Here is a 26,560-nt window from a genome sequence, read left to right as displayed (position 1 = left end):
TCTCAGCAACTGGGGCTTGGCCTGTAGACTCACATTCCTGTGGTCAGCAGCCGGCACGGGCGGTGGCCTCACCTGTCCTCCGAAGCCTCCCCGCCCCCCCCCCCGTTTCGGGCCTGCCTTGCGGACGCAGCGAGAGGGAGAGAACGGGGATTGAGAGGAGATGGGACAGGGGACAGGTCTCTCCGGTGACCGCGTTGGGGTACTGGCCGGTCACAGAGGAGGTGACTGAGAGGCCGCCCTGCCCGGGGGGGCCCCGGGGCCCCCGTGCCCGAATATCTCCGTGAGGCTGAGCTCCCGCTCGGACTCGGGGGGTGCCCGGAGCCGCAGGTAGCGGGCGTGGGCGGCCCTGGCAAACAGCTCCAGGAGGGAGGATGCCGAGGCCTGGCTGCTGGGGCCTCCCTCGCGCCCCGTGGCCCTCGGGGAGGTGGGCTCCCCGGCGCTGTGGTCCGGCTGCGGGGCGGCCTCTCCCGAGCCGGCCTCCTCCTCCTCTCCACGGACCCCTCCGTGGTCTCCCGCGGGGCTGGCCCCCGGGTCTGGGTGTGCGGGCTCCGTGCGGGGGGCTCGGCCCGCCGGGTCCCCTTCTGGGGCGTCCGAGGCTGTGCTGCTTGGGGACGGCGGCGACGGCTCTGCGCTTTCCACGGGGTCCCTGAGGCCGGCGGGACGGGGAGGGGGCTCCCGGGACCCATTTTTGCGGGTTCCCTGCGTCGGGCTGGCGGTCGCCGGTGCTCTGGGGACGGAGGCGGGAAGAAGGTCTCTGACAGCTGACAGAGGTGCCCGCAGTTTGAATTTTGAAGTTGCTGGCCCACGGCCCTTCCTGTGGTGTGAGCCGGGGGAGCAGGGGGGGCGGGTGTGTGTGGCTGGGTGACCTGTGGGGGTGTCTCTGTGCTGGGGGAGGGGCAGCGTTTCCTGGGGAGGGGACAGTGGGTGGGGGCGGGGCGGGGGGATGCACACCGCGGAGGGCGCCTCTCACCTGAGCCCCGAGGCCCGTGGGGCTCCTCCGGGTCTCCCTCCCCGTGCCGGGCGCAGGGCGGCATCTGCTGGTCTCTGCTGGGATCCGCCCCCGGAGGAGGAGGAGGAGGGGCCCTTGCTCCTGATGTCTGATGGGGTGAGCTGAGCGTTACGGGTGGGGTCGAGCCCCCCCCCCCCCACGCCTTGTCGTGCATTTGGGTCCTAACCCCCGGACCTCAGAATGTGACCTTTCCTGGAGACGGGGCCTCCACAGAGGTGACCGAGTCAGGACGAGGTCACTCGGGTGTCCCCAAGGAGCGGGGGCTTCGGACAGAGATGCGTGCAGAGAGGAAGGCGGCGCAGGGGACGCGTCTTAGGGGCCGAAGACGGGGCCTGGACGGGCCTCCCCTTGCGGCCTCGGGAGAGCAGCCCGCCCACCCCTCGGTCTGGGTCCCTGCCCCCAGAACCGACACCAGCGAGTCCGGTGGGTTAAGCCCCGGCCAGTGGCACCTGGCTGTCCGGCCCTAAACCTGAGGCGGAGGGAGGAGGAGGAGAGGAGCCAGAAGCCGGTTCTCTGAGCCGGCGTGCAGGCCGCCGCCGGGTCACGGTGCCCGGGCGGCGTGTGTGACGAGACGCCCGCAGACCCCCGGCCGGGCCGGGCGGTGTTGCGGTGTTTGCCCAACGCCTGTTAACCAGCGTTTGGGAATCCCGGGTCAGAGGCCTGAACAGGCTGGCCAAGGAGGTTTTGTTTGAAGGTTCTGTTTGTGGAGCACGGTGTTTTCAAAACAAAGTAATCTCAGGGTGTGGGCCACGGGGGGGGGGGTGCCCTGAGACTGTTCACTCGTCCCTCGCTCAGCCGGCCCGAGGCCACCTGACCGTGCCACGATTGTGCCACGGGTGCTGGAGGTCTGACTTCACGTCCGTCCCTACGGTCCCTTCGCGCTGGCCGTCGCCCAGTGAGTGGCGGCTGACCGGGCATAAGGAAGAGGCAGGGCCCACTCACCCAGGTGCAGCGAAAGGGAAGCAAGACCGCAGGCGACGAGGGGTCTAGCGAGAGGGGGCCAGCGGGCAGACTGGGGGACCAGGGTGTGGCCGCGGCAGCAGGGGCAGCGGGGGCGTGGGGTGGGCGGCGCAGCAGGGGCAGCAGGGGTGTGGGCGGGCAGCAGGGTCCCCGGGCGGCAGGTTTCCCCGGGCCCCGGGCGCTCACTCCGCTGCAGCCGCTCCCGCTCCCCGCGCAGCTGCCTCTGCTCCCAGCTCAGCAGCCTCAGGTGGGACTGGCAGGCGCGCTCCAGCCTCTGCAGGTGCTGGCGCAGCCTGGCCTCGGCCTGCCGGGCGTGCGTCCGCTCCGAATCCAGGCGCCTGCGCAGCCGTCCCCAGGCCTCGCGCCCCTCCATCCCCTGCACGGCCTGCGGACGGCGGGCCGGGTGCTCCCGGGCACCACGGCGGCCCCGGCTTTCCTCCGGCGCCGGGGTGTGAATTCTGTGTGTTTCTGACTCCTCGCCGGCCTGGGGGACCCTGCTCTGCAGAGAAACACGTTTCTGGGGGACCCGGGAGGGTGGAGGGTAAGCCGCTCCCCAGCCCCTCGGTCTCCAGAAAGTCAGTGACAGGAGACAGGCGGCCACCCAGCCCAGCCCGCAGCCCCAGCCCCCCAGCCCCAGGCCCCCCAGCCCAGCCCTGTGCCGGCTCCTCCGAGGACAGGGTCCCGGTCGGGAACGGGGCGGCGAGCCGGCCCTCGAGGAGTCTGCAGGTCGGTGACCGGAGCCGGTTGGACAGTCCATCTTTCAGAAAGTGCGGAGGGTCTCGGAGAGCACAGACCCCCAGGATGGGGTGTCTGGGGGCCCCGGGGGCCCCTCTGGGACCAGACTCGGCTCCTGGGCCTGAGCTCGGCTGTTTGTCCGGAACTGCCGCCCTCCCCGCCCCGAGGACCGAGGACCGAGCCTAGGGCGGCTCCTCTCCCCACCGAGCTCCCTGGCACCAACAGGCAGGGACGCCCCGCCCCGGGGCCCCTGGGTACCGTGAGCCCTGTGCTGGGGGGCGGGGGGAAGTTTCTGTTACAGCAGCTTGCTTAGCAGGCTGAGCCTGGACGGGACAGGGGAGCAGCACTCACCTGCAAGCCCGGTGCTTGCCACGGGGAGGCCTCGGGGCCTTCTGGGTCTGGGTGAAGGAGCCGTTTCTTCTGGCCCGCCCCCCCCCCCCCCCCCCCCGCCGGGGCCCGGGGCTGGGGCTGGGCTGCCCCAGGGGGCCTGCGGAGTGTGGGCTGCAAGGGAAAGCGCTCCACACCCCTCCCCCGCTCAGGAATGCCGGCTCCCCGGGCAGGCCCGTCCCAGGCCCTGAGTGGCTCTCGGTGGCTCTGGTGCCAGTGCCCGCCCTCCCCTGGGCGCCCCCCCCCCCCCCACCGTGTCCATGGGAGCAGGGAGGGACAGAAAGCGGGAGAGTCTGAGCCCTCACCCCCCTTCTCCTCCGCTCTGCCAGTCCCTCCCCTCCCCCACCCCTACTTCTCAGCAGCCAGCTCAGGCCCTGGAGAAGGCACCGCGTACCTTGTCCTCAGAGGGGGCACATGTCTGTGGGACAGGTGTGAGGTGGGACTGTTGCCGTCGCCTCAGCTTCGTGTCGGAGCAAGTGGGCTGAGGTCCCTCAGGGCGGGTTAGTGTCCCTGGAGCTCCCGGGGCGGAGGCCAGCCCCGCTGGTTACCTGCTGTCGCCCCAGCAACAGGCTTTCCCCCGAGACCCCTGCGGGTGGCGGGGCCCGCCTCTCCCCTCCTTCCCGTGACGGGGTCCTCTCCCCCGGAATCTCAGTGCCGCCACCAGGGTGGCTCCCGGCCGGGCCACCAGCCTGAGCAGGCGCCTCGGCAGTCATCTGAGGACCTGGCAGGACCCCGCGCACCCCCACGCCAACCTTGGAGCGTGGTGGCCCTGGGGAGAGGGTGGCAGGGGGACCTTGGGGCTCCAGGCCAAGTGAGGGGGGGTCACAGGAGGGAGCAGAAGCTGTCGGGAGACTCTAGGTCACAGAAGGTCATGCTTCACCCCGAGCAAACACGGGCAGGGCCGGAGGTGGCTGATGGCAGGTGGACGCCCCCCTGACAGCCACGGGTCTCGAGAGCAGAGGACAGCAGGGCCCACGGGTTGGACCGGCCAGGGATGGACCGGAACGCTGTCCCAAGGAAGGACGCTGCCTGGTCTGTTCCTGCCGGTGCCTCAGACGGGCGCAGTGTCGGCGCCGAGGGGAGGAGACAGGGCCACCCGCCCCCACCCGGTCCAGGGGCCCGAGATGGAACAGGACGGAGCAGGCCACTCTCCTTTGCTCCGCCCCTTGCAGCACCCCGGCCCAGCAGGGACCCAGGTGCGTGAGCTTGGACCTTCAAAGCGGACTGGCCCGTGTCACCACCACGGGGTCCGCCTCGACGATGCCCTCAAGGCAGCAGAGTGCAGAGGATGGCGGGGGGTGGGAAGCCGTCATTTCAGCCTCTAAGGAAGCCGCAGGTGGGGCAGCCGCCCTTGGCCCAGGGAGGGACTCACAGCGGCCCCAGAGACACCACGCAAGCCCCGGTCCATGTCCAAGTCCCCCAGAGAAGGGAGACCAAGCAACCCGGGGTCAGGAAGACGCTCGGAACAAACGGCACCTGAGTCTCATCAAACCCGGACGTCTCGCGGCCGACGTCCAGAATTCGGAAGACGCTGCCGGCAGCCGGGGAAAGCCAGACCGGAGTGTGGGCCTTTCTGCCGGACTCTCCGGTGTCTCTGCCCAATCGAGGGCGAGGGGGTGACTCGGAGAACGGGCCCCTTGTCACGACGTAGCAGTCTGAGGGGGAGGCCACCGATGTGGAGGGCAGCCCCTCCAGGCCCTCGTCCCACCCACCAGCTGGGGGGGGCGCCTTTGGGATGGTGGGGGGGGCACCTGAGCCGGGTGCGGGCTAGGGGACCTTCACCCGTGTTCTCGCTGCTTTCTCTGGTCGCGGTGAAGGCTCGGGGCTCCGCTGATAGAGTGCTTGTCGGCCAGGGGCTCGGCCGGGTGTCTGCGCCCAGGAGCAGTTGTCTGTTCTGACACCGTCCAGCAAAACGGGACAGAATTCCAGCGAGGAGGGCCACCTGCCAGGGTGGCAGGGTGGTGGCCACGGAAACCTGGATTTGGGCACGAAAGGGCCCATTAGCCGGTCCTTCCTAATTTTGGAAATGTTGTCCGTTTCCCGTAATAAGTAGTTAGCGTTCTTCTGAGGCAGCCAGGTTGGGGGTCGTGCGTTTCGCCACAGCAGACTGCCTTCAGTGTCTCGGGAGACGACAAGTGTTGGACCTAAAACGGGATACACGGGAAAATGAGGGCATTTTCAGACGACCAATCGGAAGGCAGAGTCCGTTCCACACTAAACGACGCTCCGCAGGGTGTACGTACTGGAGGCGGAAGGAAATGTCCCCAGAGGCGGGGCGAGGGGATGCACGCCACAGGTGAGGGCACAGGGGACCACGGGTGCGTCTGAAGGCGGCCCCCGGCCCCTGGGGCGCCAGGCTCGGAGGCAGCTGCGGGGGGACGGGGGGCCCGGGGGGCCGAGTGACCCGGGGCTCCGTTCCCGCCCGAGAGAGGGGTGGAGACACCAGTCAGGGTTCTCCCTCCAGGCAGCAGGGTCCGGTCCGCGTGGCCACTCCCCGGGTGAGTACTAACAGGACCAGAGAGGGAGCGAGGTCGGGAAGAACGAACGAGTAAGATGGGCATCTCCACCCCAGTGTCGCAGAAAGGGTGTGGGTGCCTGCCTGGGTGGGTGGGTGTGTTAAACACCAGGCATCACCAGACCGGCCGCTTGACCCTGAAACGGCAATAAACACATGCGAGTGGAAACAGCGAAATCCCCTGAAGTGTCTTGGCTCCACAGTGGTCAGGCTGAGCCAACCCGGACGTTTTTTAAGGTGGCTGCCCAAACCCAGACCGAGGTAAACAGGTGAAAGCTGAAACACCTGTCAGAAGAAGCGGACACCCCGCATCCCGTGGGTCAGGGACCAAGGGACACACTCAGGAAGCAGGTGGGACGGGGGGCGTCTGGGCAGCGCCAGGCCACCCCACCCCTGTGGCCGTGTGTAGGCAATCTCCTTGCCTTGTAGGAAGGTTCCAGAAGCTGCCGCAAGGTGCTTCTGCTCATGATGCATCGACCCAGACCTATTCAGAGGGCAGTGGGCTGCTTTTTCTGGGTGGCCACGTGCCCCCTGAACCCCCTGGGTGCCGTTGCTATGGGAGAAGAGGAGCTGAGTTATTCTAGGAGACTCCTTGGTCCGGCGGATCCTGCAGAGGCTGGGAGCTGAGAGTCCCTGACATCCGCCCCTCTGTGGGGGACAGGCGGGGACAGCGGGGTGTTACTTACTGTACAGCTCTGTCTCGTCCCGTGTGGCGGGACTCACTCATCAGGTGCTTGTCCAGATGGCCACGTGCTGATATGAATTTTTTTTAAAACGTCAGATTTGTTTTTTAAAGGTTTTATTAATTTTTAGAGAGAGGGGAAAGGAGGGAGAAAAAGAGGGAGAGAAACACCAATGTGTGGTTGCCTCTCTCATGTGCCCCCTACTGGGGACCTGGCCTGCAACCCAGGCCTGTGCCCTGACTGGGAATTGAACCGGCGACCCGCTGGTTCACAGGCTGGTGCTCAATCCACTGAGCCACTCCAGCCGGGGCACTACTATGAATTTCTTTAGATTTGACTAGAAACAAAGCAGGAGCCCACATGGGCATGCGCCCTCTTAGAGAAATCCAGGTGCCCTGTTCGGCTGGCCGACGCCGGGGTACAAACAGCTGGGTCTGAGGGTGGACCCCCTCTGCCCCCCGATGATGTTCAGGAGCTGGCCCCTCGCCCTGGCTGGGGTGGCTCGGTTGGTTGGAGCATCACCCTGTAGACCAAAGGGTCGTGGGTTCCATTCCCGGTCAGGGCACATGCCTGGGTTGTGGGTTCGATCCCTGGTCGGGGTGTGTACAAGAGGCAGCTGACCAATGTCTCTCTCTCCCCCTCCCCCGTCTCTCTCTAAGGCAATGAAAACATGTCCTCAGATGAGGGCAAGAAAACAAACCCATCCCTGGCCTCGTCCTGGAATTTCCCTGATTGCTCGTCCTGCTGTTCACTCCCCGTCCGCCCTGCTCTGCCCTTCTCCCCGGAGGGCGTGGACCCCAAGGCTCTGTCCCCAGCCCACCCTCCCTGCCTCGAGGGCTCCCTCCCCCCCCTCCTGAGGGCCGGGCCGTCCTGAGAGGAGGGGCAGAGCTTGTCTCTGCAGAGGGACGGGGCACTGACGTCACTGTCCTCCCCACGTCCTTCAGCGCCAGCTGCTGGCCCCGGGCGACTGGAAGACCTCTGTGCCCTGGAGCGAGGTGTGTGTTTCCCGGCAGAGTGCAAACTCCTGGAGAGGAGGGATTTTTTTTTTCCCCCCAAAAATCCACGTTGGCTTCTTCCGCTTGCAGCTCAGCTCCCGGCCCGCCCCAAGCGTCCAGGAAATGTCTGCTGAGAGTGAGAGAAGCACGAATTAGGGGAAAGCACACCTCCCCCAGAACTTGCGTAATCAGACTCCACGTTCCTGGTAACTCAGGGACCGAGAGCGCGTCAGGGCTGCTCTCATCGACCTGAAACCAGGGGCGTGTGTCTGACAGGATGCCAGAGCTCCTGCGGCACTTCCCATGGGGAGGGGTCAGGCTGGGGGACCCCCGTGTGCATGGGGGCCCTCAAGTGGGGAGCAGCGTGGTGCCCTCCCCCGACGCCCCCTTCACGCTCCCTGTGCACCTGGCCCTCCTCCCCTGCTTCACGCTGAGCTTCCCACCCTCCCTCCTCGCGTCTTATCTGGAAGTAAACAGGTTCTGGGATGTCGGGCTTCTGACACCTGGCAGCCTCGGCAACTGGCTGCCGGGACGTACCTCTCGGGGCCACAGCAAGTGCCGGGAAGCGAGCTGGGCTGGGGTTTCCCCTGCGCCTCCCAGCGATCAGGGAACAGCTGCGGGGGCGGGAGGGGGTGGGGGGAGTGCATGGTGAGGGAGCCTCGCTCGGGGGCGTGGCCCCCACCCCGAACACCCCTCCCCCACTCTGAGAGTCCCCAGGCTGTCAAAACAGGGCCCCACAAACCAGAGGGTTGAACACCACAGAACTGTATTTATTCTCTCCGGTTCTGGAGGCTGGAAGGCTGGGGAAGGGGTGTCGTCAGGGCCACCTGGCCCCTCAGCCTCCGGGTGGGACCCAGCCGCACCTGTCCCAGCTTCCGGGGGCTCAGGTGCTCCTGGGCTTGTGGCCGGATCAGTCCTGTCCCCGCCCTCTCCTTGCCTTCCATGGACGTGGGCTGGCTTAGAGCCCTCCCTAATCCAGCGTGACCTCACCTGAAACGGGTCACATCGGCCACGACCATGTTTCTAAACAAGGCCACGCCACAGGTGCCGGGGTTAGGACGGATTTCATCCTGGGGCCACGGTTCAGCCCTTTCTGTTGGGTCATGTGACCTGACTTTTATTTCTGTTTTTAACAGATAGGTTGTGTATTCTTAAAAATGGCTGTCATCTTACTATTTATTATAGTCATTGTGGGGAGACACACGATTTTAATGGCCATCATCCCATCAATCCCCGCTGTAGCGTGCCCTGTTACTAATCCGCTGTAGCACGGCCCCCACTCTTAGGTCGAAGGCGTGAGATCAGGTGGGGAGAAGCAGGGCGATGAAGAGACCCAGAGTTGAGTGCGTTCGCCCCTTTAAAACACGCTTCGGTCCAGCGGCGTGGAGCAAGGTGGTCGGTCAGGCGTCCGGGAGAATGATGACCGGGAAGTGGGGCCCGGACGAGATGGCCACTGGGTCCGGAGTCAGCAGAGCCTGCCTGGGGCTGCGGGGCCGCAGGGCCGCTGGTCGTTACCACGGGGGGACGAGGACGGCAGGTCTGCTTCCCACCGGCGAGGCCGGGGAGTACTCTGCAGGCTCAGTGAGAGCTGCTTTGCTGGTTGGTTTGGTTTCCGCAAGGAATGGGCGGGGTCGTCCCGCGGTCACTGGGAGACACCAGGGTCTGGGGGGGGGCGGAGGGGGCGTGTTAGGGGAGTGGGGGGAGAGGCGCCCTGGCTCCGAGGCGCCCGCGTGTCTGGGGCCGCGCCCGGCTCCCCACACCCCGACCCCGTGGGACCCCAGCACACCCCTCCTCCAGGACCAGAGCGCTGACCCCAGGGAAGCTCGGACCAGGGACCGCGTCCCGGAGATTCACGGACGCCCGAGGCGGCGGCTGTCACACGAGGAGGGTGGGGGCCTGAGGGCGGGACCGGGTGGGAGACGAGGACCAAGGACGGTGACTCAGCGACTGAGAACCAGGGGTGTTCGCTCGGACCCACCAGGCTCCTCGGGCCCCTGTGTGGCCAGGGCGGACACACGGTGGGTCACCAGACGCCCGGTGAGGACAACGGTGACCACGGGGTGTCCCTCCCGGCTCTGTTTTGCCTCAGACGGTTTCCAGAACCTCCCACGCAGAACTGCCGCACCCACACCCGTGCGGGAACGCGGCGGCGTGGGCGGCGGAAGTCGCGCGGGTTGGGAACTGGGTCATGGATAGGGTTCAGCTGGGCTCTTCCCGGCCCAGTGCGTCTGGGAGGGGAGACGTGTAGTTCCTGAGTGCGACACGGGGTGGCGCCCTACACCACGCACTGCGCCGGGGCCTGGGCGGGGCCACCCGGAGAGCCCGGCCGGGGCGGGCGGCCTCGGGCAGCCCCCGTTCCCGGCCCCTTCCTTCTCCGTCCAGTTCTGGCCCAGCCTGCGGCTCCCCGGCCTGCGCTGCGGCACCGGGTTCTCTTTTCCTTTTTCCTTTCCTTTCCTTTCCTTTCCTTTCCCTTTCCCTTTCCCTTCCCCTTCCTTTCCCTTTCCCTTCCTTTCTTTTCTCTTTGCTTCTTTTCTTTTTTCTTTCTTTTCCTTTTCCTTTCCTTTCCTCTTTTCTCTTTCTTCCCTTCCCTTCCTTTCCCTTTCCTTTCTTTTCCTTTCTTTTCTCTTTGCTTCTTTTTCTTTCTTCTTTCTTTTCTCTTTGCTTCCTTTTCTTTTTTCTTTCTTTTCTCTTTGCTTCCGTTTCTTTTTCCTTTCCTTTCCTCTCTTTTCTCTTTCTTTTATTTTCTCTCCTCCCCTTTCCTTTTCTTGTTTCTACTGCCACGTAAGCAGAGGCCTTTTTTTTTTAACGGTACAAGTAAGAAAGTGTTTTTAAACGATAAAACTGCCACGTGACATCATTCTCTCTGTTGTGTTCAAGGGGAATAAAGATGATGTTTCTGTCCATTCAGAAGAAATTCCACCGGCTCACCCAGTGGGTGATTCCGAACCCCCAAAGCCTTTTTGGGGTGAAATTCATAAAATGAGGTGACAGAGTGAAAGGCTTTAAAAAAAATGCTCCCGCAGACGTGAGCTGCAATGTGGCCATTTATGAGTCGTGTGGGCAGGGGTTGCCGTCCTTCGAAACTGCCAGACATTTGCACTCACGTCGCCGTCTCGGCCGCCCGCGCCCTCTTGTCCGGCTCGTTGCCACCTCCCAGGCCCCCGAGGGGCACATGGGAGCAGCCGGCGGAGCACACTGCCTGCCGGGGCCACGTTCCTCAGCCCCCTCACGAGCTGCCGCAGGTCCCGCCTGCGCATCTGAACGTGGGGCGTCCCCTCCACCCCGAGGGCCTGCCGGACACCCGGCCCCGCCGTCCCAGCGTCCAGGGTGTGGACGGGGCCTCCGTGGTTTCGGCCTCGCTTTATGCATCGATGGAGATACACACACGAATATAAACACAGAGCCGCCCCCCCCCCCCCGTCCACTTGGGTTTGTTCTGGGCGGGTTGCCTTCCCTCCTCGTTTCTCTGTGCCTCTGGGGAGCTCCCCACTTTTCCAGACGTGTCCCTGAGTTGTTTGTGCTCCTTTCCGGACGTTCCCTCTGCGTCCCGAAGTCCCCTCCAGGGGGCGCTGGTCCGGCGTCTCTCTGCCCAGGGCCACGCTGGCCTTCCCGTCTGCAGCTGCCTCTCCTTCCCCGACTGAGTCCCTCGTGCTCTGGAGGCGGAACTCCCGAGCCTCGAGGCCGGGGACCCACGAGATGGGGTCCAGAGACACTACGTGCCAGTACAAATAAGAAAGAAACTACCTATGAGCACAAATAAGGGTCTTGGCCACACGCCCGCCCAGCAGAGTGACCGCCCATCGGGGCAGGAGAGTGGTTTCCCGCCGGGTTAATCCGGCACACGGATTTCCAAATGCCCGCCGGGTGCCGGCCCTCGCTGGGTGCCGGGCCGGGACAGCCGCAGTAACACCCCTGCCCCGGGAAGCCCGAGGCCAGAGCCCTGCGCCGGGGAGGGGGAGGGGCGGTGACATGCAGGACGTCTCAGGACGCCCTAGCCCTCTGTGTGCCGTCGGGCTGGCCTTAGCCCGGGGGATGGTCGCCCGTGCTGGGGAGGGAGTCGTTTGGGCACGAACTGCGGGAGCCAAGTGGGGTCCTGCCCTTTGCCGCTGTGCCCAGCACCACAGGCTCTCGGGTGCGGGGCTGGGCAGCGAGGACTGTGCTTCTCCGCGGCTGCCCCCGCCCCCGACCTCCGTGAGCCCCAGTGCAGCCTCCTCCTGTCTCAGGCCAGGCCGTCTGCAGAGGTGACAGTTACCAGGTGGCTTTCTGCCTGAGGTCCTGGTGTCCCTCATCTGTCTGCCTTAAGTGGGCTGTGTTTGCGGCCGTGGCCCTGGAAGAAGGCCGTGTGGACGTGTGGATGGGCGGGGGGTGCTGGGGGCCTGGGGCCTGGAGCCCGGGTCCTGGCAGCTGCCTGTGCTGGTGCTCACGTCCCTGCTTTCTCCTCCCTGAGTCCCCAGGGGAGGGGTGGCGGGTCCCAACACGTGCTCACTAAGTGTGCGACTTTCAGTCTGAGCCGGCGGCCACCTGGCACGGCTCTAATGGGCCTCCCGAGCCAGATGGCGGCCCCCCGGCCCCCTCACCTCCGCTGGGTGCAGGGCAGCACGTAGCCAGGCGGCCGGGCCTCGGGAGGTGCAGGGGGAGGGGGGGGAGGGACTGTGCCGCCCTCTCCACATGTCCGGGCCCTTTTCTGGCCCCCAGCCGGCCTCTGACCCGCGGGCACGAAGACTGAAGCTGAAACCAAACTCCCCTGTGGCCGCTTGGCCCTTTTTGGCCCCACCATCAGCCTCAGGGACCAGACCCGCTGCCCGGCGACGGCAGCAGAGCCCTTGAGGAAGCACGTGCAGTCAGCAGCCCCCGGAAGCCGTGACCTGGCATCCGGCGTGCACGCATTTTTGACGTGGGTGTTCGGGGACGGGCTGCTCGCGGAAGCCGCACTGGCTTTGGAGCCGAGACACAGTCTGGAGACCACCCAGCCCTTTCACCTGCTGCCTCAGTTTCTGGGGGGGGGGGGGCACCAGGATGCCAGTGGGTGAACACACCTGCCCGGAGCCCCACGCTGGGTGGGAGGCAGGACCCTGGCTGTGTGGCCCACGGCCTGGAATTTCACCCTCAATGCCCTCTGCATTCAGGCGGCTGTGACAGGCTCATTTCTCACGAGTGTGACTGATGGTGGGTGGTCGCCAATCCAGAAAAACACGGAATGAAACCAGGAATAAACGTGGACAGCTGTTCGTTCTTCAAACCTGCCTGTTCCCAGCAGGCCCCGCCTGCCAGTCCCCTGGGGTTGGCACCTGGGCTCTCTGTGGGCTCCCGGCCCGGAGGAGCCAGGCCTGGGGTGCGGATACTTTGTTGCCGACACCTCAGTTGTCACAGTGTTTCTGGGTTGTTGATGCCTGTTACTCTGTGTCCCTCCGTTGTTACATTGTCTTTCTCAAAGATTTTATTTATTTTTAGACAGTGAAGGATGGGAGAAACAGAGGGAGAGAAACATCCATGTGTGGTTGCCTCCCATGCGTCCCCTGCTGGGGACCTGGCCTGCAGCCCAGGCCTGTGCCCTGACGGGGAATCGAACAGGTGACCCTTTGGTTTGCAGGCGGGTGCTCTCAATCCGCTGAGCCTCACCACCTGGGGCTGTTGTTACATTTCTGTGACATCACATGCAACGCTGGCCCTGGTTGGTCCGTGTCCCTGCTGGCTGCCACCTCCTTTCCCACCCTGTCTCTCGCCATCTTCCTCGGCTTGGGGTGTCCTCACCTCGAGCCCGGACCAGGTGCTCGGCCTCCACCCCCCCCTTTACTGTGACGAGGCTCGTCCCGGTGTCCTCCCTGGGGGTCGCCCACCCCCCACCCCCCAGCCCCAAGTGTCCCAGGATGCGCCACCACCTTTCTGCCGCCCTGGCCAAGCCGAGTGTCCCCTCCTCGAGGAAGGGAACCCGGGTCTCCTCGAGCGGGCGCAGCTCAGAGTCAGCCACCCAGAGCTGGTCCGGGCTGCCGGGTGAGCACACCCAGGTGCAGTCACGGAGGGTGTCTCTGAGTCTGAAACCCCACGGAGGCGGAGTCGGTGGGGGAGCAGCTAGATGTTAGCGAGAGGGTCGCTCGCATGTCGTCACTGCTCCGGAACACCACCTGTTAAAGCGAGGGCTGTGTCACACTCGGCGTGCACACGGCTCGAGGAGGCATGATTTGGGGTTTTATTTTTTAGGAAAGAGTAGCAAATTCACGGTCAAGTGGGTCTTGTGTGTGAGCACAGGGCCCTGGGACTCAAGGTTTCATTTCACGTGGGACCACAGGCAGCCCCGCCCCCACCGTGTCCCGAGGGGCGGCCTGTCTATCGGACGTTTGTATCGGCTTCTCGGAAAGGCCGGGGGCGCCCGGGGCGTCTGCTCCGTCAGACTGGAGACGCTGCACGGCTGGGCCGGGCCAGTCAGCGACGCGTCGGGGGCTGGACTCTGGACTCTTCGCTCGGGGTCCCCACTGTGGAGCCCGAGGGGAGCTTGCGCAACCCCGCTCGCAGCCCAGAGCCATGAAGCCGGGCCATCCCTGGGGGCGGGCAGGGGCCTCACCACCGTCCTCCCGCCGGTGCTCTGGGGTCCAGTCCCCTGTGCACACATGGGGTGCCGGGTCCCCCGGGCCTCGTCCCTGGGGCCGTCGGTGCCGGTCCCTGCTCTGAGGGCCTGGGGCGGAGGCCCTTCCGGTGGTCAGCCCCAGTGCCGGCAGCAGGTGGCCAGCGAGCCCCCCTGGCACTGACATCCGTCTCTGTGCCCTGTGCACCCGGGATGGGCTTGCGAGAGGGTCGGCCACCACGTCCCGCCTGCCCTCCGTCCGTGAGGCGGCGCAGACACCGCGCCCGGCGAAGAGAAAACGTCACGTTCAAAACTTCGAATCAGGTTTCCCGTCTCCCCTGCGCTATCCCCGGAGCCAAGACGGCCGTCCCTCGAGGGTGCTGGACGGTGCCCCCCCGCCCACTGTGCCGGCCCGTCGCCGACACTGACCGCCTGGGCCAGGAGGTGCTCGTTCTCCCGACACGAGCCGTCTCAGCTGCATCGTCTCTGCTGCGTCTCCGGGACCCTCGACGGGGCTTCTCTCCCCGAGGGTGTGTGGCAGGTGGTCCCCGGCGGGGGGGCTGGGGGCTGGAGGGTCAGACAGCCTGACGTTGGGGTCTGAGCTGCGCTGGGGCCTGTGGGCCTGGGCTCTTCGTGGGGTGGGGACGGGCCTGTGGTCTCCCCTCAACGTCACGCGGCCCTGAGGGGGCGCCTTCCAGGCGCCGTGCTGCCAGGGGTTGTGCTGTCACGTTCGGGCTGGGGCGTCCTTGTCTGGCCCCCGAGGGGCAAGGCTGGGTCTGCGGAGCGCGGCCGACTGTCCTGGGGGAGGGGACGCGGGGTCGAGTGGAGCCTGGCCCCCCGAGCAGCCCCGAGACCTCTCTGCGACTCGGTCTCCTGAACTTCGCCTTCTCTTCCCAGGTGTTTTCATTCTGAAATGCAGAAAAAGTAACTCAATGAACCTCTGTTCTGAGCTCGGCCACCCCCATCAGCCAGGGGTCCCTTGCTGCTCCTGTCCCACCCCGGGGACACCGGGGCTGCCACCGTCCGGGTCCCGAGGAGCAGGGCCCAGGCCGTGGGGACGCTCTGAGGGCTTGTGCAGGGGGTGCCCGATAGGGGACAGGGGGCCAGTGGCTGTGCTCTTCAGCCTGGGTTTACCGGCCGCAGCGAACGCACTCTGCTCTCTCCAAGCCCCAGACGCGGGCAGGCTTTCCGGCTCCGTGCTTAATTACCTCTGTTTCGATCAGATGAGCTCCGCTAATGGCCACTTAAGTTTCGATGGGCGGCCCACGGTGGCCCAGCTCTGCAGAGTGGCCGGGTCTGGGCCCCATCTGCTTCTCGTCGCTCTACCCATTAAGGGCCTTAATGCTTCCCTAATTGTTTGCCCTGGGAGAGGAGCCTGGGCCCCCCCCTCCGCCCCCTGGCAGCCGGCGCGTGGGCAGGAGGGGATGGGACCGGGAGACGGGGAGATGGGGGCTGGTGTGGCCAGGACCGGGTGGGGGGGAGCCCAGGCCGGGGCTCAGGTAGTGGCTCTGACGTGACCCGGCTGTGGGGGGGAGCTCGGGCTTCCGAGGCAGCGCCCACCTGGAGGGCGGTGTGTGGGTGTGAGCCCTGCCGCGGGCCGGCCTGGAGCCCCCCCCGGGGCCCCCGCTGTCTTCGTCTCCAGCTGCTGTGACTGGAGGGAAAGACTGGGGCAGGGGGTGCTCCATGGTCGGTGTGGGCTGGGTGAGGGACAGGCAGGCAGACACACGGCCTGAACTGCGGGTGTTGTGGGAGGGCACCAGTCGTCACTTCCGCACTACTGCGGAGGGGCCACCGAGGCTTGGGGGGGGGAGCACTCATGGGAGGGGCAGCTGCGGGGGTGACCCAGCGCCACCGCGGCAGCTCTGTGCAGTGTGGGGCCCGGCCGGTTCGCCCCCGGAAGCGCCCGCTGCTTCTCTGAGTAACCGGGCCGTGTCACGAGGAGGGGACGTGTCTGTCATGGAACCAGCACTGCAAGTGTGCCTGTCATTTCAACGCGTGAAGTCGCGTGGCCTCCACACCTGTACAGAGGTGTGTGCTCCCCTCCGAGGGTGGAGGGGAGGGGACAGAGTTCACAAAGGGCGCGGACCCTGCTCTGCGGCGTGGAAGGGACTAGGGAGACGGGGGCCGGGGCCGAGCATCGGGAGGGAGGGAGAGGCCCGAGGGGTGTCCTCCTCTCTGTGTCCCCCTCACGGTGCCGGCCCCAGGCCCAGGCTCTGCCGCCCGGGCGGCTCCTGCCTGCGGCCCCATGCGGCCCCCAGGCCCTGTGCCGTGGGCCGCCCCACGGCCCCACGGCCCCACCGCCCCCTCACCCGCAGCCGGGCTGCACGTCACGCACCCTCCGGCGGGAGGCAGGAGTCTGTCTGGTTCGTGCCGGTGAGACGGGGGTGGGGGAGGTGGGGCAGGGGGAGTGGGGCGGGGCGAGGGCAAGGGGGGTGCCCCAGCTTGGGGTGGGACCCCGTGCCCTGAGAGCAGCCGCTGGGGTGAAGAGTCAAGGACGGTCTGACCTCGGCACCCGAGGACGGAGCCCACATTCCGGAAGAGGGGACCGTCCGCTCTCGGAGCTCGGAGCTCGGGGGTGGGGACTGCTCCTGCTGCGGACACCCGCCCGCCCGCCCGTCTGCCCGCCCATCTGCCCGCCTGTCTGTCTGTCTGTCACAAGCCCGGGACTCATGGACGGACAGGGAGGCGGAGGCCGCCTGGGAGCGATGCCCCGGAACTCGAAGCCCAGGGTCCTCAGGCCGCGGGCGTCAGCCCTCGCCCCTGCAGCGGACGGGGCGGCGGCCCGGACGCGGGGGGACAGTCTGCCCGGGGAGCGAGGGGGCCTGTGGCCTCGGACGGGCAGGCCGGGGTTTCCCCCCGCCCTGGCCTCTGCCCACATTCTGTTCTTTACCGGGTGGATTTTAGGGGCAGAGAGAAACACTGATTTGTTGTTCCACTCAACTGTGCCTTCACCGGTTGCCACTTGTATGTGGCCCGACCGGGGATTGAACCTGCAGCCTTGGCGGATGGGGGCGGGGGCCATGCTCCCACCCACTGAGCCACCCGGCCAGGGCAGCAGCCATGTTTCTGTCAGATAACGGAAGCCCCACTTCTCCCCCTCTGCCCCCCTCAGAGCCGGGTGGGCTGCACAAGAACACCACCGTCAGCATCACCGACAGATCCAGCTCCTCTGCCTCCCCGTCCTCCCCTGCCCTCCCCTCCCCTTCCCTCCCCTCCACTCCCGGGACACCTGCCCCGGGTCTGTCTGAAGCCCTAGCAGCCCGGCTGCAGATCCGCCCTCACCACCAGCACCTGCTGCCGGCCCCGGCGAGGGTGTCCGGCCGTGGGGCGGAGGGAGAGAGCCGGACAGCGAAGACGGGGCCCCCACCAGGGGTCTCCCCCCCCGGGACAGGTCAGTGGGGGCGCCGCCGTGGTCTGAACAGGGCGTACGGGGCTCCTGGGGTGCTGGTGGTTGACGGAAATGCCAGCGTGCTTAGGCAGCGAACTCACTCCGTGACGCTGCACACCGAGAGCCCCCTGTCTCCCACGCGGACCCCTGGCTGCGCTCCCTGCGACGAGACTGTGGGGGGGGGGGTTGGGGGGTGATGAAATGCTGAGTCACAGGCTCTCCTTCCCGGGTTGGGGGTGCACACGCAGCAGCCCGGGGGCCAGGTTTCTCAGCACCTGCACCTGCTCCGGCCTCGGCCCCTCAGGCTCCTCGGGCTCGGGAGGGCGGGTCGAAGGGGAGCCCCTCTGCGCTGAGCCTCTGGGCGCCCGGCGAGGGGTCGGGGCAGGGTGTCCTGCTTGGGGGCCTGGGCTTGAGGGTAGAGGGGAGTCTGGGGAGAAGTTCCTTCACTTCCCGGGACTGGACAGCTGGGGGCCTTCGGGTCCTTGATTAGCCAGTGCCCGGGTGCCCCTCCTGCGGGGCGGCAGCGGGGGACGCGGCCAGATCAGGGCCCGGCGGGGGTCCTGGGTCGCCTTCCAGGCTGGAGAGGTGAAGAGAGGCCCGTCCGTGGGGGGGGTGTGTGCTTCCAGGCAGGTGGCCGGCGCTGGAGCTGGCTCTGCTGGTCGGGGGGGGGGGGGGTCCCTGGAAATCACTTCCACCGCGAGCCGGCTGCGGGCTCGGTGCCTGACCCCCTCCCAGACCGTGGGGGTGGCTGTCCGCGTGCCACGTCAGTGCAGCGTGGTGTGGTGTGGTATGATATAAATATAACGATACAACATGATGTAATAACACAATATGGTGTAACAATATAATATATAATAATACAATATAACACTATAGTACAATGACATAATATAATATAATAATATATAAATATAAAAATATATAATATGTAATAATACAATGTAATAATATGGTGTGATAATATAGTACAGTATAACATATGAATATAAACATAAAATATAAATATATAATACATAATATAAATATAATGTAATACAATATAATATAGTATGATATAACACAATATAAATTATGATAGATAATATAAAATATAATATAATACAATCTAATATAGTATAGTATGCTATACTATACTAAACATTATAATATATAAAGATATAAAATATAAAATAATATAATATAAAAATGTATATAAAATAAAATATAATACAATAGCATATAGTATAATGTAATATATAAAATACAATTTAATAGAACATACTAATAATATAATATAAGATATATATAATGTAGCCCTTTAACATTATGTTTTTGAAGACTCCCTGTACCTGTAATGATATGGAGCTAAAGTCTAATGGTTCAATATTAAATAAAAAAAATCAGGAGTCAAATCTACGATAACACTCAATCCCAATTTTATAAAAACTATAGCTGTGCCTGAAATAAATAAACCGAAATGCTAACAGAGATCGTCTCTGACTGCTGGGCTTACTGTCGATTTTGTTTATTTGCTGTTTCTTTTCCTTATATATTTTTGTGGCTTCCACATTTTCTACGGTGAACGGTGTGTTTGGTGTTGAATCGGGACACGGCATGTCATGAGGGAGAAACAGAGAGGGTGTCTGGAACTGTCTGAGTTAATGAAACGCAAAACATTTCAGGACTCGGTGCATGAATTCCCCTTATTCCTCCTGCGAAACATGAAACCGGCGTCACAGATGGTTTGAGGATGTAAACACTAAAAATAGCAAAACTTCCACAGGAAAGTGCGGGCTGATGTGCTGATAGTCTCAGAATGAGCAAAGCCTTTAGGCGAGAGGGAAGAGCCAAAATCCCCACAAAAAAGGAATGTTGGATGCATTTGATTACATAAGGAACTTCAAAAAAAAATCTGTTTGGCAAGAAATGCCTCAAATAATCTTAAAATTCAAACCAGAAATGGAGGAGATATTTCTGTAGCAGATGCGACAGCTGACTGATACTCTTCAATTACAGAGACCATCTAATCACTAAGAGAGACAATATTTGAAAAACATGGAAAAATGGGGTTTCTGCCTTTGTTAACAGCAGACTAGGTACTTCAGACCCACGACACAAAGGTAGTAGGAACTCTGCCCGGGTGGCTCAGTCGGTTGGAGCATCGTCCGCCTGCACCGGAAGTTTGTGGGTTCAATCCCCGGTCAGGGCACATACCAAGGGTGCAGGTTCGATCCCTGGTTGGGGTGCATATGGGAGGCAATGGATTGAAGTTTCTTTCTCACATTGATGTTTCTCTTTCTCTCTCTCTCACTCTCTCAAATCAGTAATTCAGTAAATATATCCTTGAGAGAGGATTTAAAAAAAGGAAGATGCTCGGAAAGCTTACAAAGTGTTGAGTAATTAAGCACAGGGTGTGGGAAGATCTGGGCTTGCGGGGGCAGAGTCAGCCTGGCCCGGGCGGCGGGAGGCCGTGTGTGTGACGGGGACACTGGGAACACTGGACGGGGACAGACGCCCTGAGCAGAGCCCGGTTCAGAGGAGTCTGGGGTGGGGGGTGGAGATTGCCAGGCTGTGGAACCGGACGGCTACCTTCGGTGTCGTCAGTGCACTGGGGAAAGGAAACCAAAGGCTGAGGGTCACTCGCCACAGACTTGCAGTGAATTATGCACGAGGAGGATTGTGTCTGTTATGGAGAGAACCGAGCATAAGGCAGGACCTAAACGTCGGGGTTTGGGGGGCCAGAGAGGCCCTGAGGGCTCTTGGATTCCTAGGGACTCCCCCTGCCCTCCCCGCTCCACTCCGGGCCACGCCCCCTGCCCAGGCCGCCTCTGTCCTTCTCTCCCATGGGGGGCTGGTCCCGGAGGACTGGTCCCGGAGGACCCTGCCACCTTTCGCCAGTTTTGATGTTCGCCACCTACCACTTCCGGGGGGTGCAGTGGAAAAATGTGAAGCTTCTTAGGCCCCGACCGTGGAATAGTGACAATAATTGGCCTACGGCCAAGTGTAAGCCCGATGCTGCCCGCCCGTCTGCATGTGTCCTCCTCACCTGAAACCTGGGAAGCAGGTTTGGGGGAGCAGGGGTGTGGAAGGTCCTAGGAGGTGGTGCAGCTGGGATCCCGGCCCAGACCCCCCCGCTGATCCCCCCGGGCCCCAAACCCACCCTGTGGTCGGCTTCCCACACCCGGGCCTCAGGTCCCCCGGTTGGGACTCGTGAATCAGCACTCCCCCCGGTGGGTCTGGGGGAGGTGACACGGAGGGGCTTGGTCGTCACGGAGACACCTCGCCGACCCATCGGGTGACGCCCCGGGCTGGCCCGGTGCCCAGAGCGGCCTCAGCGTCTGTGGCCCCGCCAAGCGGGGCTATTTACACCCGTTTCACAGTCGAGGAAGCAGAGGTGCCCCAAGGCCGAGCCACGTTCTGTGGCTCCACAGCTTTTCCAGACACAGACCCGGGCTCGGTCCCCGGCAGCCGGTCCCCGAGCCCGGGCGGAGGTGCCCGCTGTCCCCAGGTAGGTGCTGGCCCGAGGTCACTGAGTTGTGGGCCTGTGTCTGCTGCTTCCGCTGCGGGGACCAGGGGCCCCACACCCAGCGGCTCAAACCACCAGGGTTGACTGACTCCTGGTCGTGGAGGCACAGGCCCGAGGTCAAGGTCAGCGGCGGTCCCCCCTGAGGAAGTCGGCTCCGGCCTCTCCCCCCAGCCCCTGGCGTGTGCGGACAGCCTCGGGGGCTCCCGCCCAGCCCCTGGTGCGTGCGGACAGCCTCGGGGGCTCCCGCCCAGCCCCTGGTGCGTGCGGACAGCCTCGGGGGGGGGCTCCTCGGCCTCGGGGAGCATCGCCCCGCCTCTGCCTCTGTCTCCCTGCAGCGGTCCTCTCAGGCTAGGGACCCACGCGGCCCCCAAGGGACCTCGTCCCCATGACTCACGCCAGCCACACCTGTCTCCCAAGGAGGGGCACACACCGATGACCCTGGGGGAGGGGAAGGCGCCCAGGGCCTCACTGTGTGGAATTGTGGGGGACGTGTTCGGTCCGCAGTGGGCCCATCCACAGAAAACTTTCAGGATGATTTTTTGTTGTTTGGTTGCCTGCAGGGTGAGCAACATGGGACAGCGCCCCCTCCTGGTGCCTTTGGACATGCAGGGCCTGCTGAGCCTTCCCTCAGCAGGTGAAAATCCCAGGTGGGGATTGTCCCACACCTGGCGGCCAGGGCAGGGGCGGGGCCAGGTTGCCCAGCCCGTGGGAAGCTGTGTACACAAGGCGTGCTCCGGGGCACACAGGTGATGAACACCTTTTTAATTGCATCTGCTTAATCGCTGTTTGCTCTGGCTGACCCCACAGGGTCAGTAAGCCCCCCCTTTCCCTAGCATCTGGTTGGGTCAGGCCCCGGAAGGGTCTTAGGAGGGGCCTTCTGCCTCGCAGCAGCGCCCGGGGAGGGGGCTGGGCCTCGCCCCCGCCTGTGCCCTGCCTCCTCATCCCGCAACCTGCCGCCTGCCGGGGCCGCTCCCTGCGCCCGGCCCCTCCCACCCCGTCTTCCATCGGCCCAACCAGGTCGGATGCACGGCGACGCCTCAGCCTCGCCTGCACCCTGACCAAGGGCCCCCTGGTCACCGGCCGCGCCGCACCCCCTCTCAGAGCCAGTCGTCTCTCCCCGAAATCCCACTCTGTGTGCGCCCAGACGTTTAGTCTACAAAGAGCCTTCTATTCTGCTCTACACGCCCTTAAAGCTCTGCAGAGGTCATGTTTTTGGCTCATGCACCTAAAGTGGCTTTTTGTTCTCTGCAAGATCAGAACATTTCTGCATGGCAGGGACCCCGCTTCATTTTCGGGGGGGAGGCAGGGCTGGGGGGGAGGGGCAGCTGAGTGTCCAGCCCCCGAGGGCCGAGCAGGAGCAGGACCCCCTTCCCCCCGCGGACACCTGGCGTCTCTGGACTCCTCAGCTCGCAGACTTCCTGGCTCTCTCCTCGCCGGGCGCTGGGCACAGGCCCTCAGGCCCAGGGCCCAGGAGCCCGAGCAAAGGCTGCTGGGACCGAAACCCACGTCACCTGTGTGCCGAATGACTGCCCGAAGTCTGACCCGGAAGTGCGTCAACTCTTTATTTTTCTTTTTCCAATGAAACCCTGAGTTCTAAATTTCCACGCTGCAGTGCGTAGCCTTGGGAGCAGAGGCTGCTGGTGAGTCAGCGGCTGCCGGGGCTTCCTGCGGCGGCTTGGCAGCCCGTTCCCAGGCGGGAGGGGGCCGGGTGGGGGTGGCAAGGACGCCGATGGGGCTCAGCTGTGCGTCGGGACAGACCTTGGCCGGCGTGTGAATCACGTTGTTGGGGGGCACAGTGAACTGGGTGTGACCCGGCTCTGGGGGGCTGGGACAGCAGTGTGCTGGGACCTGAGGGGGGAGAGGCCTGGGCGCTGCGCCCCCCGCTGCCCAGGTGCCGCGGGGCGTGTGAAAATGCACCACCCTGGGGATGCACGCGGGGTCCTCGGACGCACCGGGCCGCCGTACAAACGGGGCGCCCGGGAACCCCCGGAAAGACAGCATCACCTGGGCCCGGGTTCCAGCCCTGGTTTGCGGCTGACCAGTCACACGGCCCTGACCCGGGTGTCCGTCCCCTCGCCTGTCACACGAAGGCGGAGCCGCCTGCTCATCAGACACATTTTTGGTGTTTGCTCGCGCGTCCATCCATCCATGAGTGTTCTTTGAGCACCTACTGCGCGCGAGGCTTTTGGAGGGGCGTGGGGCGTCAGCAGAGGAAACACGGGGCAGAAAGGGCGAGAACGGGGGTCTCGGGGGAGTCACTCCTGTGGGGGTGTTGGCTGGCCCTCCTGGCAGGGTGGCGCAGAACCGACACTGGAGGGGAAGTGGATCAGCAGACGGCAATCGGGTAGGACACCCTGCACCCTCTGCTGGGCGGACGGCTGCCCCCTCCCGCCCCCTCCCGCCCCCTCCCGCTGGTGGTGATGGTGAGGCTGGGGCAAGGCTGGAGTTCAAGCTGCTGCGTGGCCCGTGGGCACTGGCGGTCCCTCTGCGGAGGGCGCGGCCACCGGAGCTGCCTGGCGGCCCGGCTGCCCGCACAGGCCCTGGGGGAGCAGGACCGGGGCAACCGCCGGAGTTCCCCTCGTCCCAGGCATCTGGCTGCCCTGCACGCGTGCAGCCTGGCCGTGGGGTCAAGTTCTCTGCCGGGTGGAGGAGGTGGCCGGGCCGTTCTTGAGGTTTCCGCACGCCACTCCGGGTCCAGTGGACAGACGACTCTGTCCAGCGGCTGGCCCTTGGAAAACCTCCGCGGACATGCTGATCATGCGGAAAGGGCCCGAGGTTTCCCTCTCACGAACCTTTGTCCCCCTGAAAGAAACCGGCTCGGTCCCCGAGCGCCAAACGCCCCTGCACCGTGGCCGGGGCTTTAACCTGGACCAAAGGGGGCATCCGACGTTCCCGCTCTCCCCCACGGGGGACGCGGGTGGAAGCCCGGGGGCTGGGCTGGAGGGTAGGCCAAGACCAAGTCAGCTCCTTGAAGTCCCACGTTTCATCTTAAAAATCCGTGTGCAAAGTCTCCATTCCCAGGAGACACATCTGTGCTTTAAATAAAATCAAACTTTTTCAAACGAGCAGGTGGCACCATGATATTCCAGCAGTTTCACGGACCCCCCCGAACCCCCTACCCCTCAGTTGGCCTCTTCATTCCCAAGTTTGCAAAATGCACTGAGACCCCAGACCTAACACTGTCCCCCTGGACCCGGGGAGAAGGGGGCTGCAGCCCGGACATCGGGGAGGGCAAGGCCGGGCAGGAGAGGAGGCCTCGGGGGGCCTCGGTGGGGTGACAGAGGGGCCCTTGGTTGTCCTGAGGCTCTGTGTGAAGTGTGCCTCTCCGCCCTTCCAGCCTGTTCCCCCCCCCCCCGGGCCCCACCACCGACGCCCTGCTGGAGTCCTCTGTCCTATCCAGCCTCTCGGTGCCCAGGGAACCCAGCTGCAAGTGCCCTGGTGCAGGAGGCCCCCAGAGCCCTGGCTGACCCAGATTCACAGGCCCCCCCCCCCACCGCCAGACTCCCTGTGTCAGGGGAGAAGCACCAGACCAGGGCGTGGCGGGTGGCAGCTCTTCCGACTCCGTGCAAATTGGCTCGAGTTGGCGGCGACTCAGACTTGGAGAGATAATTCCTGCTACTCTCCCTCAGTCACACACCAACCGCACGTTCGGGAATCGTCAGAAATGCGAACCTGCAGGGAGCTGCCATGAATATTCAGCGAACGGCAGAAAGGTCGCCAGACAGCCCTCTGGGGCGTCTCGGGAAAGGGGGTGCGGGAAAGGGGTGCTGTGTGCAGGAAGGCGGGGGGGCGGCCGTGGCCTGGAGGGTGCGGCCTCGGGGCGGGGACCTCATTCGAGCCAGCCACTAGTCGTGACACATCTGATCAGCCGGGGCTGTGTGCTGACTTTGGGGGTGCTGTTTGACCCCCAAGACCTAGAGTGTGCAGAGTGGGCAGGCCCTGCATCCCGGCGGAGGCAAAGCATCGGTTCTGAGCCCCGTGGTGGAGGCGGAGCTCACGCGGGGCTCTCTCCCTCCGTGAGGCCCAGAGAGCATGAGCCTCACCTGAGGACGTGCGCTGGGGTTCGAGCGCCAGCCCAGGGCCGGGGCTTGGCCCGGGACTGGGACCCCGAGTTCCCGTGACCCCCACTCCTGGAACGGAGCCCGCCAGGGGCCCTGAGGACAGCCTGCCCCCCCATACTGTCACTCAGGGCTGTGTGTGGGACTTGAATCTTTATTCTCCCAGCTCCTCCCTGTTCTGTGGCGAGGCCCGGGCTAGAACTGACTCTGAAAACGGCTGCCGCTGCCGGCAGAGAGCTGGGCGGGCTCCCGTGGGCGTGCCCTCTCCCGGGGTGCCGGCCTGGGGGTCCGGCCGACCCCACAGCCCCCTGTGCTTTAGGAGAGAGATTCTGAAAGCCTGTGTGTCTTTTCTGTCTGTTCTCACCGGGAGCGCGAGCGGCTGCATTGGAGCCGGAGAGAAGTCTCCAACGCGTCTCAGGTGTGAAGACGGCGGAGCCGCCGGCTCTCGGCTCCGTCCGGGCTGTGCTGGTTTGGGGGCCGCGGGGGTGCCCGTGCGTGTGCACGAGTGTGTGAGTGTGCGAAGTTGGTGTCAGGTGGCAGAGGGGGCTGGATGCAGCTGCGCTGCATTGTGGGAGCCGTGATCTTCGGATAAACAAGTTCACCCCGCGGTGAGGCTGCAGGGGCACGTGGCAGCCCTGCTCCTGGCGGTTCGAGGGGCCCCGCGCTCGTTTCCACAGCGGCTGCCCCAGCCTCCCTTCCCGCCGCCGCGGTGCACGGGGCCCCTCCCCTCCACGTGGTCGCCGGCACTGGCTGCTTGTCGACTGACGGCGGTTGTTCCCGAGGGTGTGAGGTGACGTCCCGCAGGCCGGGGGCCACTCGCAACACTGGTGTTCGGAGCGGCCAGCCGGGGCCACCGGGGCCGGCGTCTCAGGCGACTGTGAGGTTGGAGGGGCTGGGGCCTGGACGGCAGCCCTGGTGTCCTTCCGACCTCGGTCTGTGAGAGCCTCCTGGAGGGTGAATGTCACCCGGAGACGCTGGCATTCAGTTCAGGAGCCGTTGCGGGCCGCCAGCCCGGCCTCCCAGACTGAGCCGGCTCACCTGCGAGGTTAGGGGAGGCTCACACCTGTGCTCCTCAAGCTCCCGCGTGCAAACGCCCTGGATCCTGCTGGAATGTGGGCGCTGGTTCCGTCAGTTGGGCCGGGCCTGGGGTTCTGCATCTCCCGCCCCCTGCCAGGCCGCACGGCCCAGCCCCAGCTGAACCCGGGCCACGTTTGGGGCCTGCGGTTCTGATTCTCTGGGCTCCCCAGTGGACAGGGCAGACACCATCTTAGCTGACGCTGGCTCTCCTGAGACACGCGCGTGTCTCACGGGGTGATGGGGCCACGGTGTCTGCCGTGTTTGTCAGCTGTCTGTCCATCCTACGCGACCACGCCGTACCCCCTCCCCCCACCGTGGCACTCGCCGGGACCCTGAGGTCTGTGTCTGTGGAGGGCGCACATCCGGACCCCCTCCCAGCGGCGCCTCCTACAGGAGGGTGGAGAGATTTCAGTCCAGGAACAATGGAAAAATTGCCCTGCAGCGAATCAGCTCAGCAGAGCGACACCCAGCAGTGCAAAGGCGCCCTCTTAGCAGGTGGCCACCGGGGCCGGTGACACCCATTCGCTAACCCCGCTGACGGAGGCGGGGGGGGGGGGGGGGGCAGCCGGTGCTGACTCCGCTTCCAGGAACTCCTCCTCCGTTCCCATGGCAACTCGGAGAGGCTCCACTTCCCCTCGCTGAGCGGGAGGGCGAGGGGAAGGCTGTCTCATCCCTCATTCCTCCCCGGC

General features: G+C 64.5%; 2 protein-coding genes across 4 annotated transcripts in view; one reads left to right on the top strand and one right to left on the bottom strand.

Moving 5' to 3' along the window:
- Nucleotides 1-26,560, top strand: part of HSD17B7 (hydroxysteroid 17-beta dehydrogenase 7) — a 52,263-nt gene that overhangs the window by 9,697 nt on the left and 16,006 nt on the right. The gene's annotated exons all lie outside the window — the stretch shown is intronic.
- On the bottom strand, nucleotides 967-3,129 carry CCDC190 (coiled-coil domain containing 190). Its single transcript, XM_036015867.1, has 3 exons — nucleotides 3,056-3,129; nucleotides 2,156-2,468; nucleotides 967-1,097 (listed from the first exon to the last, which is right to left on the bottom strand). Exons 2-3 carry the CDS (start codon nucleotides 2,340-2,342, stop codon nucleotides 967-969), a joined length of 318 nt encoding a protein of 105 aa, XP_035871760.1. The 5' UTR covers nucleotides 2,343-2,468; nucleotides 3,056-3,129.

The sequence above is a fragment of the Phyllostomus discolor genome, chromosome 14, assembly GCF_004126475.2.
Source record: "Phyllostomus discolor isolate MPI-MPIP mPhyDis1 chromosome 14, mPhyDis1.pri.v3, whole genome shotgun sequence".
NCBI classification, from domain to species: domain Eukaryota; kingdom Metazoa; phylum Chordata; class Mammalia; order Chiroptera; family Phyllostomidae; genus Phyllostomus; species Phyllostomus discolor.
This window is presented reverse-complemented; position numbering and strand designations above follow the sequence as displayed.

Coding starts and splice junctions, on each gene's coding strand:
- CCDC190 (XM_036015867.1), bottom strand. CDS start 2,342: ATGGAGGGGCGCGAGGCCTGGGGACGGCTGCGCAGGCGCCTGGATTCG. Junction 1,098..2,155: donor GCGGGAGCGGCTGCAGCGGA/GTGAGCGCCCGG, acceptor TCACCCCATCAG/ACATCAGGAGCAAGGGCCCC.